This window comes from Mycteria americana, chromosome 6 (assembly GCF_035582795.1).
Source record: "Mycteria americana isolate JAX WOST 10 ecotype Jacksonville Zoo and Gardens chromosome 6, USCA_MyAme_1.0, whole genome shotgun sequence".
NCBI lineage: Eukaryota > Metazoa > Chordata > Aves > Ciconiiformes > Ciconiidae > Mycteria > Mycteria americana.
In genome coordinates, this window is record NC_134370.1 from 7,037,993 (window position 1) to 7,053,258 (window position 15,266).

A 15,266-nucleotide genomic window follows, 5' to 3' on the forward strand; every position below is an offset into this window, starting at 1 on the left:
CAGTTACCTGCCTACCTGAATTTTAATACAGAGAAGCTACGAATTCACAGGGCAGGCACACAAAAGTGGGGCTTACACATTTCTGTAAGTTATAGCTGATTTTTAGAGGTTACTTACAAGGATACTTGAAAAACTTAGTAAAATTCTATTTATGTACCACACTTCCAATTGTGAACAAGCTTCTAAAAAACCACAACCCATATCACCAACAAGAAAAACAAACTGAAATCATTAACTATCGTCCCCTGCATTTTCATAAGATGACTATTTTATCATGTAGCACTCACCTGCTTTTTGTAATTTTTCAGCTGTTCTTCAAAATGTGCACGAAAACAGGACACTGTTTCATTTTCACCTACAAGGCAGAGCAGTGTTAGACAGAAACAGCCTGTTCAGCAACAAGTCCCGTTTGAAGTATTAAATCATGCCCAATTCTATACTCTAAAAAAGCCAAGATAGCTTTGCTTAAAGTACTTAGACACACAACATAACGCATTGTACAGAATTACTTTTAAAGGTCTTTCATCAATTTGCTCAACTTCAGCATTGTTGTTCTACTACTATAGTGTACAGGAAACATCATTCTTAAAATTTTGCTTTTTGTGCCGAGCAGATTGGACAAAAAAAATAACTTTTAATAAGCCTGTTTAATCCTTCCACATATGCACCAAACACCCACATAAACACCTCTTCCAAAAGAGTAGTGCTTATATTTGTGTCGCATCTTTTGAAAAAGCAAACTGAAGTACAAGAAAGGTTTGCAAACGGCAAAGGGCGACATGCAGAACAGGGGATAATACTGAAAGTGTTACCCAGTTCTCCTAAGGGACAAAACTACTTGTAACTAAAAACCAAAAACGCTATCCAGTTGATTCAAGACACCACTGATTCCTCGAAGGCTCAATTCCTACCTGTAAATCTATCAAATTAAATGCAATTCCTCAATATTTTTTGAAACTAATCCTACTAGAAAAAAAAAGAGGGGAGATGAACAAAAAAAAGAACTGCTCAGTTCTATAAACAGATGTCACAGCACGAGCCTTCAGTTGGAACTAATCAAGTGTTGCTTCCAAATATCAGGGACGGATGGACGACAGGACTAGGAGGTGTTTTATTTTGATTTTCCTCACTTTATGAATTTATTTAAATTTCCATTTCCATGATGTGGCAACAAGTCATCCCTCTCCAGTAATCTCCAGGTTTTTTGGTATAAAAATCACAAGAAACCCAAATCTGTTCCTGCGTCTTCCTTAAGTTTGCAATGATAGTAACTGCTTGTCAACTTAAAATTATGTGCTTTGCCCAAGTTCCTAAGCAAGCTCGAAGGCCTATTTTACTAGGTCTTACTCAAGACACAGGGGAAAAAACCAGTCCTTTAACTTTCCAACATCACAGCCCCCTCTGAAAGAGCAGATTGTTTTTTATTTTCAGCCCTAAAAATAGTCTTCAATGGCAGAAAACAGACCTGCTAGAGGAGAACGTGAATCCAACACACAAGTTGGACTTGCAGAAGTACATACTTATTATCTACGATGCCAGTCAACCCAGTCCAGTGCGAGTCCGATTCCAATTATACAAAATCATGAACATACTAGCTTCCTTCCAAGAAAAGTTTCTCCTTTACAAAGCTAAACCTTGAGAAGATTTTGCTGACCTCTATCTTTTAACAAAGTTCAGGCTATGAATACCTAGTTCATACAAGCATCCAGATTTACCAAAGTGTCATCATGTTTTGGCTATTGCATTATCTTTGAATGGAAAAGGAAGCAATTTCAATCTGACAAAGCCCACTAGATAGTATTTAATTTCAGAGAAGACAAAAGCACACTACAAAACTGGTGTTACGTGAAATGTCTGTTTTCCCACATTGAAATAGTAGTTCCTAACACAGAAGGAACCTCAGCATAAGTTAACTTCGTGGACAAAGATATTTGTAAGACCTCAAATCTCCAAGCAGGTTCTCAAAAGACAAAGCCAAACTGTTTCCCTTCCCAACCCAGAAAACACTGCAACAAATATGACTAGACATAAAAGAGGTACTTCATTAAATACTGAAATTCAACACCTGCTGGAATTTACAATGGATAAATAGTCAGAGCTCTGCATAGTTGCAATTAGAGTGGGAGTTAACTAGAGTCAAGCCATTACTGTTATTCATGGCTTTTAGGAGGTGCCACTGAAAGATTAGTGGTAAAGCAACACTCCAATGAACCTGTTTCTAAGGGAATTCTGATCTTTAGGCATTCTACTCAAATACTTACTCTTGTCCAGTCGGGGCCGTGGGTTATATCTATATCCAACTTGACTCCAGAAAACGGGCACAGAGCCTCTTGTTTGTATAAATGAAAGAGTATGGTTATGAACATGAATCAGTTGCTCCGTCTCAACATAATTTGCCACATTTCCATTTTTATCAACACCTCTTCGCTTATACCGCATTCCTAGGAGGAATGAGAATGATAAATTCATATTTAAGTATTAGTCTTAAACATTAATAACTTCTGTTACCATTTTTGACAAGAGTAACACAAGAAGAGAGTTCTAGCCAAAATCCATGATCAGTGGTAAAAGTCACTCCTGCCCTGGTCTAATCCCCAAAGGTTATGTTGACTATATGGATAAAGTTTATTTACTGATATACTACGAGCAGCAGAAAGTAAGTTGATAGGGCAAGGCCATCTACTGGCACTATAAAGTCACAGATATATCCAGTCCACCCTAAAGGATACGTTACTTCCTGTTCTGTCAAGTTTAGCAGAAAGTTTCACTTTAGTGCTCGGTATTTTCCATGAACATAAAGGCCACTTTTACTGACAGATGCTCCACTTCTTATAGGAAGAGATCCCACAAGCAGCTCAAGAAGATTCGTACGTTCCACAGAAGGGAAGACTTCCCCGCCTTGTTTTAACCCATATAACTAATTCTGCACATTAAGAAGAGATAGTGCTCTTCTGACTACACAGGTTTTTGCCTAGCCATCTCTGATCTGATCATTAAACGGAACAGATAAGTGTTTGCGTATGGAGGTTTGCACATCCTTTACTCAAAGGAGAGTACATCACTGTTTCAGAAAGGATGCAGGTGGTAGCAAGGGATGGGGAACGAATAAGTAAAACGGGTGGGAGAAAGATTCAAGGTCATGGTTTATAGCATGGAAATGCAGTTCCACAGAATCGGAACAACTCTGTTCCAAGTCCTGAAGTAGCGCTGGACCAAACTTTTGAACTGAACCCCAACAGCCCAAGCTATGGACTCTGGGAGAGAAGGGAAGAGGTTAGAAATAGGGAAGTGAAAAGAATGTAAAATACCTATCCATAGTGATCTTTATAGGGTCACAAAACGTCAAAGCAGTTTTACAGCATTTAATCAGAAGGGGGCTTTTAGATTAAAGCATCAGACACCCTTAGTTATGTCCTGCCATTAACAGTGGCTGTTACACCAAAACCCAAACTAAATCATTGCACAGGAGACTTCAGCTCCCTTACTTCTGATATCTCAACTTTTGCAGACACTAGGCTCTTGCTCTCTTAAGTTTAAGAGCAGCTGTCTTCCTTTATCTCATGATACCTCTCCTTAAAGTCTTGGGTATGTTGATAATTTAGTGCAGTGATTTTTTTTTTCCTCTAAATCACAAACAAGCTGCCTGACAAATAAAGAATCAGTGTATTTAACATGGAATTATCTTAGGCTTTCAAATCAGTGTTTCCTCTGTTTTTTGGGGTGCATTTGTTGTTTTGTTTGGGGTTTTTTTAACAACAATATTTCAGAAATGAAAACACTTTGAACTCTTGGCTAAAATTATGTATTACAGAATGAATTAAACACACAACTGAATCCTATAATTATTCATCAAAACATTCGATCAGTGTACTGAAAACAATCTTTGTGTGTCAAGGGAGAAAGTTCTACGCAGTTTATGCTCTGGACTAGCAATGATGAGCACAGTGTCATGAATAGCAAGAGGGAATCCATAAGCAATTTGCCCTCTGCAATTCAGTTTCTGTACCTGTAAAACAATTTAGTGTAAATAAGGCATACTGCAAACTAGACACTACTGTGAAACCCTCAAATATTTACTCTGAGTTGTTCTGACAAATAATTTTCCTGTGAACTTAATTAAATGCGCTGAACTGAGCTGTGGTACAAAGGCCAGTCCCATATCAGGGTAAGCTCACCAGGTTTTTTTCTTGTTTTGACATGTTAAAAACCTAACTGTGTAGGAACGGAGTTGGACACAGTAGAGAATATCTTAAAAAAATGTGATAGACTGAAAAGTCTGAGTTGAACAGGACCTACTAAAGCGTAAAGTGATTCAATCTTTCTTTCTGTGCTCCTAAGGACAGGGAATAATTTTTGTTTGCCTTGCTGCTATTAGAATAAGTCAAATAAGGTGCAAGACCAAAGCATGGTTCTTATTTCACACCTTGGCCCTACATAAATATCTCTTGGGATGCCGGCACACACACCCACACCCCCACCCTTTTCTCAAGTCTCTCTTCAGCTGCTGTCAAGCCCTCAAAGGAAGACCTTTGAAAATTTAACTTCCACCCAGGCCTACTGAAATGTATCAGGACAGAGCTGTACACAAGGTCTTAATCAAGGAGTTCTTTGCAAGGATGGAACTTTATCTCAGAGCTGATACGCTCAGATACATTCAGTGCCCAAGAGGAGACTAGTGAAAGTCACTTAAGAAACCACTCTAAGTAACAGCTAAGTGCTGTATGCACTACGGGCTTTTCCTCCTATAAGCAGGTCAGACTGTAGCACATACATTGACAAGAGCTGACCATCTGCTGAACAACACGGCACTCTTCCAAGTTTTATCTTCTACATCCCTCTCCAGTGTTCAGGAACAATCCCAATACCTTGAACTATGTTTGCCTACCAGCTCTGTGCCGACTCCGGCGTGAAATAAGTGCCACCAGAAATGTTGGATGAACGTCATCTACACAAGTTGATTCCTGAGGAGGAGTTTCAGGACTGCTCTTATCATCATCAGAAGATTCACTATAGTTTACTACAAGCTCTTCAATTTGCACAAATCCTTGTATGATGGGTATAATCCAGAAGTCCACTTCAGCATTCTGAAGGTTACAAAAAACATTTACATTCTTGTTGGTTCTACATTACCTACAATTATTTCTGCCATTTCTCATGTTTATGAGCAGTTGCTTCAGATGCTTTTCATGTTTTAAGAAATTTTTGCCATATCCTTGTCTTATTTCTGTAAGAGGTACCAGCATTTTTCCTCCATTAGTCATAGGGCTTTTAATCAGGAGGAAAAAAGAGAAAGCAACTTGAGATTTTTCTGTGGAGATGAAGCAAGCTGAAACAAAGCAAGGCAAAAAGCCCTCCTCTACTCCCAGCTATCTAAGGATAGAAGAGAACCCTACAGTATTTAAAAGCTTCTTTTCCCTTTCCCCAAAGGGAGTTTTCCTACAATGTTACATCTGATGTTTAAAATACATTAAAAGCTTCAAGTAGTAACTTCTCATGTCAAAGACAAAGATAGTCAGTTCAGGCAAAGCAGCAAACATTGGTAATTTATTATCTAGTTTCTGCTTTAAGGCAGTTTTACAGCCTCTATGTGGATGTACAGCATATTACATTCGTATAGGCAGATAGATAAAAATTTAAGTGTAATGTTGTTAGCCTGTTTTCAGCAAAACATATTAGCATAAGCTTTATACGGGCCAACTTAGTACCCAAGCCAACTGGTTCACAGCTCTACACATTAGTGCTTTGTCACCCTAAAACCTCAATTTCTTAAACAGAATTTAGATCCAACTTCCATACTAATTCACAGTTATCCATTTATATCTTATAACATGAAAAATACAACTAGTTAAGCTCCTGCATTATACACAAACTTTCACAGAGCATCTAGGTTTACCCTGCTCTGACTCCATAAGCATTACAGTATATACAATTATTAATGAAAGAGAGATGCAGGGCATAAGGCAAGATGTCCGCTGTCATCTTTAAAAGAACCTAAGACTTGACCTAAACTGGCATACAGTAGTTAGTAACTCAGTCCTTTACCTAGGAGGTTAATTTAAAATGAAGTGAGATTATATATTGAGAAAAAGAGTGGTTGCTCTATGTCTCTTTGTGCCCATTAGCTAGGAAAATGCTTTATCTACTACTCTGAACAGCTGTTCAGCATGACTTGTTCTACGCTACTGTTACATTGATCAGCTACTCTGTTCAAGGCGAAAAACAGTATTCTCCACTTAGGAAGACAAAAATCTTGTCTCAAGAAAATTTCGGAATTCAAAGTTTCTTTCTTTTCTGGCTCCTCCTCCTCATCAAATAATCAGCTCTGTCCAAGGATAATCCATTTCACAGATAAATACATCTTAAGTTTACCTTCAGAAATCAGCACAAACATACCACACATCAAGTTATTTCTGCATTGCTTTATTGTAATAAGATTTTAAATTCAGTTTATGTGCATTCATTAGCAATGATCACAGGCTAACCAGAAGGCTGCTGGAAGGCCGGCTGGAGGAAGAAGGTAATGCCAGCTGCACAGCTTCAGAAGGCACAGCTCTGATCCTGACCTGTCTGCCAAGCAGGTTTTTAAGTAAACTTCTATGAGGCCTTAAGTAAACATTTCAACTAAAACTAAAGAATGGTTTTCATCATACACATTATTGTTAGAAATAAGACTCACATCAATGCTGATGAGATCTTCAATCATGTGCTTGTTCCAAAAGAATCTGTCATCAACCTGTTTAAAACAAAAGGGCAGGTTTTGCAACATTTTAAGTAAGGTTTGGCAATATCTTTGGTAAAGACGCCAGTGTTATGCACTACAACTGTACATACAAGTCTAGTGTTCACTACTTTTGAATATAACAACTCAGTTCAAGACATGCTGCTGGAGACTTCTGTTTCATCTCCTTGCACTGAAGCTGGTTACAGGGCAAGATCTTCAGTTGCTGTAGATTATACCAGCAGAGAATGTGACCAGTCAAGTTTGGACTGCACAAAATACATTACTGAACAGCACATCTCCCAAAAGGGGGGCTGGGGGGTGGATAAAAACACCACACCACAAAACACACTTACTTTTCGCCACAGTGGTAAGTTAGTTTTCTCGCACGCACTCTGCCTCTGCACAGAATTTGTTAGGTCATAGGTCAGACTGTAATAAAAGGAGTCTGAATCCATGAACATTTTGAACAACTCCTCCAATAATCTCTTCTCCAGCTTCTCTTTTTCCTTGCTTTCTTTAATCTGAAAGAGAAGTAATGGCTTTCTTATGTCTTCCTCTTTGATTGACAAAAGACTCCAGCTGTATTTGCTAAATGCCATTTCTAACCTTGTAGGACAAACATTTTCTCATTGAGGAGCAGGATATTAAAATTCCTAGCAGAGATAAACACGAGGGCCAGCATTTTCAGAAATGTCATGCCTTTACTTTTAGCAGTAAGGGCATTCAGAGCAGTCAGGCCCTGAAACATACTACTTGAATGTAAGCTCCAGAATAACCTCCAGAAGTTTCAATCTCAAGAGTTTCTGTGAAATACTGCATCTGCCTGTTCTAACTGTAGTATTGTTTGGACTTTCAAATCCAAGCCATTATTGCATAAGAAGTGTTTTGACAAGATTGTACGGTGTTCTCTGAAGAACCGTGCACCAAATTTAGCCTTCAATTCTATATGGTAAGAGATGCTTATGCAGAGCAATTTGTAGAAGTTTAGAATCCCACTAGAAGCAAATCCTGCTAAGAAGGCACTCTATCAGCAATTCTGCCAAAATTATATAATTACAAAATGAAAAATCATAGAAGAACAACGGTTAAATAATCACAAATTAAATTGAACTTCAATACAGAGTAGTTGCACATTCTGCAGTTTTTCACTAGTTCTCTTTTTAGGTCTTAGTAGTCCATTTGATCATCCACCACAACCTTTGAATTATCAACTAAACATTTTGAAAAAAACAAGAAAACAGTAGAAAGCTTTACCTTCTTTTTATTTGGAGCAGACACATTTGACTTAATTTGAGTAAGAGTCTTCAGCAGAAATTTCGTGTCATCTGGGGACTGTGTAATCTTCTCCGGCTTGTTTATCCCAAAATGGTGCTTTTTGCAAAGCTAAATAATGATATTGAATTAAAGCCAATACTCAAGGGAGGAAGTAGGAACAAGTTCAAGGAAATTTTAATTAAAGTCTGCAAGAGCAAGACTGTGATGTCCACAAGCCTAGGGGAGACACTCTGAAATACAGGGGGAACATGCAGGTTTCTATCTATAGCGTATTTCTCCCTCTTTTTTTATAAAAGGCGTTTTCTCCTGTGATTGTGAGAATGTCTGCCTCAATTTGACATGACTTGAGTATCCAGACCCCACCTCAACTTCCCACTCAAATTACAGTGTAAATTACTATTACTCACTTGTATTATTTCTCCTTTATCCATTCTCTTTTGGAAAAAAAATCTGCAACATTTAAAGTAAGGGTTTCCCTTGAAGCCCAGTTATAGAATTAAGATTCCAAAACAGGATGGAAGCAAGAGCATCCCTTAAAAAAACTCTCTCCCCTGATTCAGAGGGCAAAAATATGACAGCTTCTTCCCCCCAAAAACACACATGTGAAGCCCTATCTTAGAGATATTTGGGGATAACCTCTGGAGTAAGCAAGTTGAAGTACTTGGGAGAGGGCACTACAAATCTGAGTTCTTGTACAGGTTTCTAGGCACAGAAGCACCTAGTGCATGTGGTATGTTCTTGCCTACACAACTAAGAACAGGAAGGTATTACATGGAGATTTCAAGTCATATTCTGGTATCTCAGAGCCTGGGAGGTTCTAATGTCCACACTCTGAAGCAGTGCTTCAGCAGCTCTTCAAGCTCTTAGATTTCCACCAAAGCTCTGAAGATTCCATGTTACTCCTTCCCTCTTCAGGGAAGAGTTCTCATGCTGTCATACAGGCACCACAGAGACTATCTCAAGTCATCCTGTCCCCCGACATCACCCCCCCCGCCACACACACTCAAAAAAAGAAGCCCGAGGCCCGAAGGCAGAACTGTTCTCCCAACAGTCTACTAACCACAGTGTACATCATCTTAGAGTACTAAGATTTACTGAAAGTCTTACCGTCCTAGTCATTAAGAGGTAATTAGGAGAGCTTTTTTTTTTAAAGCAAAAAAACAAAGGTTCCTGTCCTAGTCTACAGCTTTGTCCCTTTAGATGATTCCAGTGGATTCAGTTCTGTTCTCAAATGATATGTTGCTCAATTACACTAATAAAATTTTGTTCTTGTGTGGTATTTTCAAGGGTCTTTATGAAATTTTGATATAATTTTATTGTAATTTCCCTCCCTAGCAGAACTTGTGATTTCTATTTAAAAAACAAAAACCTTTAATCAAAAAATGGTACTTAAAAAGCACAAAATGTTCAATATGTCTGCATACACCAGGAAAAAGAGATGAGGTATGTGTTTAACTATTATATTTCACATTTAAATTTCACTGAAGCAGAAGTGGGGGGAGCGGAAGTCAAAATTCATTGAAGACAGTCATACCTCTAATTCCAGATCCTGAGGTTCTGTTTCAGAAAGTGGAATCACTGCAATCTTTGTTATTTTGCAAACCTCATGGTCTCCTGGAAGTTTGCCAATCAATGCTTTCTGACGAATTAAAAGTAGCCACCACGGTAAATCTAGAAAAAGATTAGTAGATGCTTTGATTTGTCTGTCAGGCATTTACTTTGATTAGTCTGCCAGAAGCTTCTCCCCAGTTTAAAACCCCTGCCAGGAACCATTTGACTAGAAGACTCCAGTGAATGATGATTTGCTATTGCTATGTTTTGTTATTACGCATTGCAATTAAAAAAAACACTCTAAAAAATAAATCTAAAAAATTATTCAGTCTCCAATATAATAAGGAGATTAACTATTTCATAGAGACTTACCCATTAGAGGTAAAGTTACCACTGCTTCATCTACTGCAATTAGGTAATCTCTAGGATGATGCGCATTCCCACTAATGTCACTAATGGCAGTGCAATTTGAAAAGAATGGCTGGAGCTCAACAGACAGCAAGCTAAGATTTTCCCTTTGTACCTTCTGTTGTGTATACAACAGCAAACAAGACAGACACAGGTAACATCTGATTACAAGATTCATGAGTTAAGAAATCCAGTGAGCAAACATGGACTGCATCATTAAGCAGCTCATGTATGTTTAAAGTTTCACAACGTCATTCCTGAAGTATATGCATCTAAGTGGCATAGAAATTAATGAGCCAAAGATTAATGAAGGTATTGGTAACAGGTGCATTCCATACACACATCAATCTACACTTGCAATTATAGCTTCAACACTTTAAAGAGACAGGGAAACAGAAAAACAAACATTCCCACTGGCTGCTGAATAGCGCCTGGACATTAGCTTCCTAGATTTTAATCCCTTGGTTAGATCAGTAGCATGCTAGTAGTGTGCTGGGCTTTTACGAGTCAAAAATGAAAGTTCTGTTAAGAGAGATGGAAAAGGCACAGAAAGTCTTAGAGACACACATATACACTCACTATTTCTCCCAACTGAGAAGCAACCAACTGAGTTTAACCAAAGAGGTCATATACAGACATTAAAAGCCTGCTATGGTAGACTTAAATATGCTTCCATACTTGTGACAGTAGATTGTGTCATGTATTATGCCTTTGAACACAATATACAGCCTTTTAAAAAAAAAAAAAAAAATCTATTTGGAGGCTTTACAGCAAATACAAAGTCTGTTTTCCTTGCTCAGTGAATTCTAAACATTATTTTATCCTCTGAGTGCTTAAGAAAAACCCAGGATAATGTGTTCAAAGTCACAAGACACCCAGAATTGTTCTCTTTCCCAGATTTTCCAATATACTCTCAGCATAGAATTAAAGCTCTATCAAAGTTGTGAGCATCTTTGCAAAAACTGCAATTAAAAAAACCTTGAACACTTCAACCCTAATCTGACAAGATACGTATAAGCAGCAGTTTCTTCTATCTAAAGAAAGCGAATAATCACTGTAAATAGACTACTGTGCGTTATGACACTCCACTCCTTACTTTGGTTCTATATTACTATCTTTAGAAAAGAGATGTGCTTATGTTCGGTACCAAGAAGCCTTTAAAAATTACAGATCCTCATAATTACAAATGCGCTGTGAGAACCAGAGGCTGCCCCCCAAAAAGGGAGGAGGGGAAGGGGAATGAAGACATGCACCTCCTATTTAATGTATGTGATCTTCTACAGCGAGCCCTGCACTACCTCCTGAACACAGTGTCAGGATCACAGTCTCTATAGGATCACAGAGACAAGTCAGGTTGGAAGGGATCTCAGGATGTCACCCTGCTCAAGCAGGGTCAGCTCTGGGGTTGGACCAGGTTACTCAAAGCCGTGACATAAGCATAGTCTCCTAAAAACTGGTCAAAGGGTAACAAATAAGGACAAGACAGTGACAGCAAATGCCACCAAGACAGTTACCCTCACTGACAGCAGGTGCTGGAACAGCTTTTCTGTACAGGTACAGGCAACATGACTTGGAGAACAGCTGCCTTTGCCTCCAGCATTCCACCTAGCAACCATGGGAGTAAGGTAGAAATAAGAAAAGGGAAGCTGAGGAAAACAGGACAGATTCTATGCAACAGTAAGACGACCAATGAATAGGTAAGAAACTCCTTTTAAAAAAAAAAGGGAAATTGAAATGCTGCCAAAAACACCAGCAACAGATGAAGATGTCTGCCACTTCATCTAAAAAGAAGGTCTACCATTTTCTACATTGCTTTCCAGTAGGCGAAAACAATACAGTCTCTGGAAACGCAGGGCAATCCAAGCTTAACAGAAGGGTAGTACAACAGGGCATCCAGACAGATATTCCTGTTGGGCAGTCCTATAATCTCATCTATTCCCACTTACAGAAGGTTAGCCACACAACTTACTCCTATGAGGAGATCACCAGTGCATGTAAATAAACAAAACAGATACTTTTTTACAGAAGGATACCATCTAGAGCTCCAGTGAAATAATCAGTATGATTCCATTGGAAAAAAAGTATAATGTAAAGGCATTTCTAAGCAGATACACCTTAGTGAAAGCTGGAAAAGAAAAAAATCTCTGGCTACTCTTCAGTTTACCTCATATTAACAAATCCTGGTAGCAGTAAACAAGAACTTAAGAGCTTAATACAGCCAAATGAATTCTGTATCCTTTTATCATTTTTAAAAAGGCAAAGTCATCTTGGTGTACATTTCAAAGATCTATTTGTATTATAGCCAGAGCCACAGAACATTGAAAGAAAACAGGAATTCCCCAGCAGATCAAAAGAAAACAGTCAGGAAGTAATCATGCAGATAAAGTATGCCCTAAAGTAAAAGCTTCAACAATAGCCATAGAAGAAGCATATTATAATTGCCAGCAGTATCTGAATAACTGAATCCCTAAATAGAGTATGTGCTTCTGCAGTTAAAAAAGTAGTTCCATAGAACAGCTTTAAAAAAATAAAAATTAGTTATTGTCTACTCAATGTGGGAGGCATGGTGTGTACAGAAGAACGCTACAGAATGACTATATGTCATTCCAGAAGAGTGCATGTTTTAAATCATCTCTTAAGATCTAATGTTCATTTTTAGTGTTTCATGAACTACGGAAACAACTAATTTAAGTATTATATCTAAAGTAAGCTATTACCTCCCATTCCTCACTAAAACAGGAATTTAGCTCTTCTCTGGCTTCAACACTGTTAGCACATCACCGCTGTTTATTTTCTCTAACACTTCCCCAACAATCTAGCATTTAGTTTCCCCAAATGCTTTTGCAGTAACTTTTCTTAAACTGCATAAGTTTACTATAAATGCTGCTTTTTGCAAGTATTTTGATTTTAGCCAAGAAATTCCACACTACCACACTACTACATTTTCTTAATTTTTTGTTACTTGAATAACTTAAAAATTAGTTGCATGCAAAAAGAGTGTTTTAAGTTGTTGATTGGATGAAGTTAGAAGTAGCAGCAATCACATCTCATTGAAGATATTTCAGATGCTGAACCACTCATTGTTTCTATCAAGGGTCAGAGGCATGCTAACAAAAAAAAAAAAAAAGCAGCTTTCCTTTCCTGGGGATAGGGAAGGAAGGAAGAACTCCACTTCCCTTCTGTTTACTGAGTCTACCGAACCTTGCCAGCAGCATTTAATTTGGGTCTTAATTAACCAGCACTGTAAGAGCACACAAAATTGATACAAGTACAGACATTAAACTGCATAGGAGTGTGCTTTGACCAAAAAACAGAAAAATGTGTGGTGGAATGAGTTAAGTGGAAGTTGCTGGAACTGGTTAAGAAGTCCAGCTTTGGTTATAGTTAGATATACAGCATTAACTCTGAGCATATTCTAGCACTACAATGGTTGATCAACTTGCTAAGTAATCTGATCAAAAGTGATTCAATTTTAGGCTACACCATTACCATGTTAGTGGATTAAAGTATCTACTTTTTATTCTAACGAAAAATAACACCACCTCTTTCTAGTTCTGTATTGGGATTTTGACAAAGGAAATTGCATGGCCACACTTATATTTTGTACATATGCACACTTAACTGGACTACAAAACAAAATTAATATTCTATAAAGGAGACACTGTTTATGCAAGAAATGTGCTGCCTCTATAGGGAGAGACAGTTTTAACTCTGCATCTGTACCAAGAAAATGCACAATGTTCTGTTTCAGTAACTTATCTCCACAACACATCCCAAAATCCTTTTCCTTCTATTCCCATTTTTACTCCACATTTTCTTACAGGTCATCTTGGGATGGGCCAGAAAAAGGTAAGAGACCATATCCTTGCATTCTGATATTCAATTAAGGTTTTGTTGTTTGGGGTTTTTTTTTTCCCCACCAAAAGCATCTTAATGTTTAAGAAAATTCAGTATTAGGGAAGAACCAAATGATACTTTAAGTAGACTTTCATCTCCACTGTGAGTGTACAGTTATGTCCAGATGTACACTTGACCCTCTCACGGCAAAAATTCTTTACAGAATTAAAAAATAAACCGTGTAATATTGGCTAGCTGGTTTCTACAAGACTGCTTCCCTGCCACAGAAGCTTTTCTACAAGTTCTCCTGTACTAGGCCAGCAATAAAATCAGCAAGATTAAGAGTAAATTAAATGCCATCCCTAGTTACAGCAATTTGGCAAGGGTATTTCAATGCTAAATTAAGGACAGGCCACGACTGACTACAGGGACATTTCAAGGTCATCTTAGGACTACTCCAGCATTCTTGCATTAAGCAAATCTTTCAAGAACATATAAGGATCTATGCCCAAGACAGTAAAGTGCATATAGGCTTAGTAACAGCTTCAGAGTGCACTGGTAGCAACTTCAATGCTTAAAAAGGTATTTAAAGTTTCCAGTAGTAGTCAGCACGTGCTAAGCATTTTAAAGACACACCAGCACTTCTTTCTAACAATAGCTCATAACACAGTTCTGAGCAGGACAAGCCCATGCAGGACTTTAGTTAGCCAAAAGAGCTCCAAATTAAGTTTTCTGATGCTTATAGTCTGGGGGCAGGGGAGAAGAAATCAGAGCAACAAGTCCTCCTGTTCCTGATCAGCTCTGGGGAAAAAAAAAGCATTTCGCCCAGCTTCCACAGCACAGTACTCTTAAGTCTGGAGATAATGGTCCAGCAATGTTAAATATTTATACAACTTCTGCTGATAAAGTTTCCAGGTGACAAAGATTGATACAAGAACAAGTAATGAAGACAGGTTACTGTTACAGAGTGCTAGATGATTACATAAAACTACACTTGGATATGATCAAGTGAGAGTTCGTTGACAATAATAGGTTTCAAGAGACCTATGTAAGACATCTCAGTCAGCCCTCTCGTTTTGACTGCAGCCCGATGGAGGACACTCATCAGCAACTGTCAGCAGATTCAAGGGAGCAGCAGCTCTCAGCAGAAGAGTAAGGATAAATAGCTGGAGATTGTATCTTTCTTCAGACACTTAAAGGCAGAAAATAAATGTCTGTTTATAGGCCAGTTGCATCACTAAATACCAGAATATCGACAACAAGAAGGGTAACCTAGGAACAGTTTGTGATGGTGCCATCTGAACAAGGCAGAGAGGAAACAAAATGCTTCAACTGGCCTAAGTAGCAACTGAATGGAGTGCCTGGATGAGCATAATCGATTCAGTAGCTCTATAGGACACATGGAAAGACCACCAGACATCAGGTTTATTGCCTGACAATCTTAATTTACTTGACAACAGCAAGCTGGCACCTG

General features: G+C 38.2%; 2 protein-coding genes across 8 annotated transcripts in view; both read right to left on the reverse strand.

Moving 5' to 3' along the window:
- Positions 1 to 15,266, reverse strand: part of INPP5F (inositol polyphosphate-5-phosphatase F) — a 48,325-nt gene that overhangs the window by 15,437 nt on the left and 17,622 nt on the right. For 3 of the 5 annotated variants that reach the window (XM_075504443.1, XM_075504442.1, XM_075504445.1), the window contains exons 3-9: positions 9,531 to 9,667; positions 7,976 to 8,104; positions 7,075 to 7,242; positions 6,677 to 6,733; positions 4,886 to 5,084; positions 2,262 to 2,441; positions 288 to 355 (exon numbers count right to left, since the gene is read on the reverse strand). In XM_075504443.1, coding sequence (XP_075360558.1) covers positions 288 to 355; positions 2,262 to 2,441; positions 4,886 to 5,084; positions 6,677 to 6,733; positions 7,075 to 7,242; positions 7,976 to 8,104; positions 9,531 to 9,667 — 938 coding nt within the window. Of the gene's footprint in view, positions 1 to 287; positions 356 to 2,261; positions 2,442 to 4,885; positions 5,085 to 6,676; positions 6,734 to 7,074; positions 7,243 to 7,975; positions 8,105 to 9,530; positions 9,668 to 15,266 lie in introns of those variants that run through there. The other 2 variants (XR_012776119.1, XM_075504444.1) reach the window with 2 other exon arrangements.
- GRK5 (G protein-coupled receptor kinase 5) overlaps positions 1 to 15,266 on the reverse strand; it is a 348,710-nt gene that overhangs the window by 3,703 nt on the left and 329,741 nt on the right. The gene's annotated exons all lie outside the window — the stretch shown is intronic.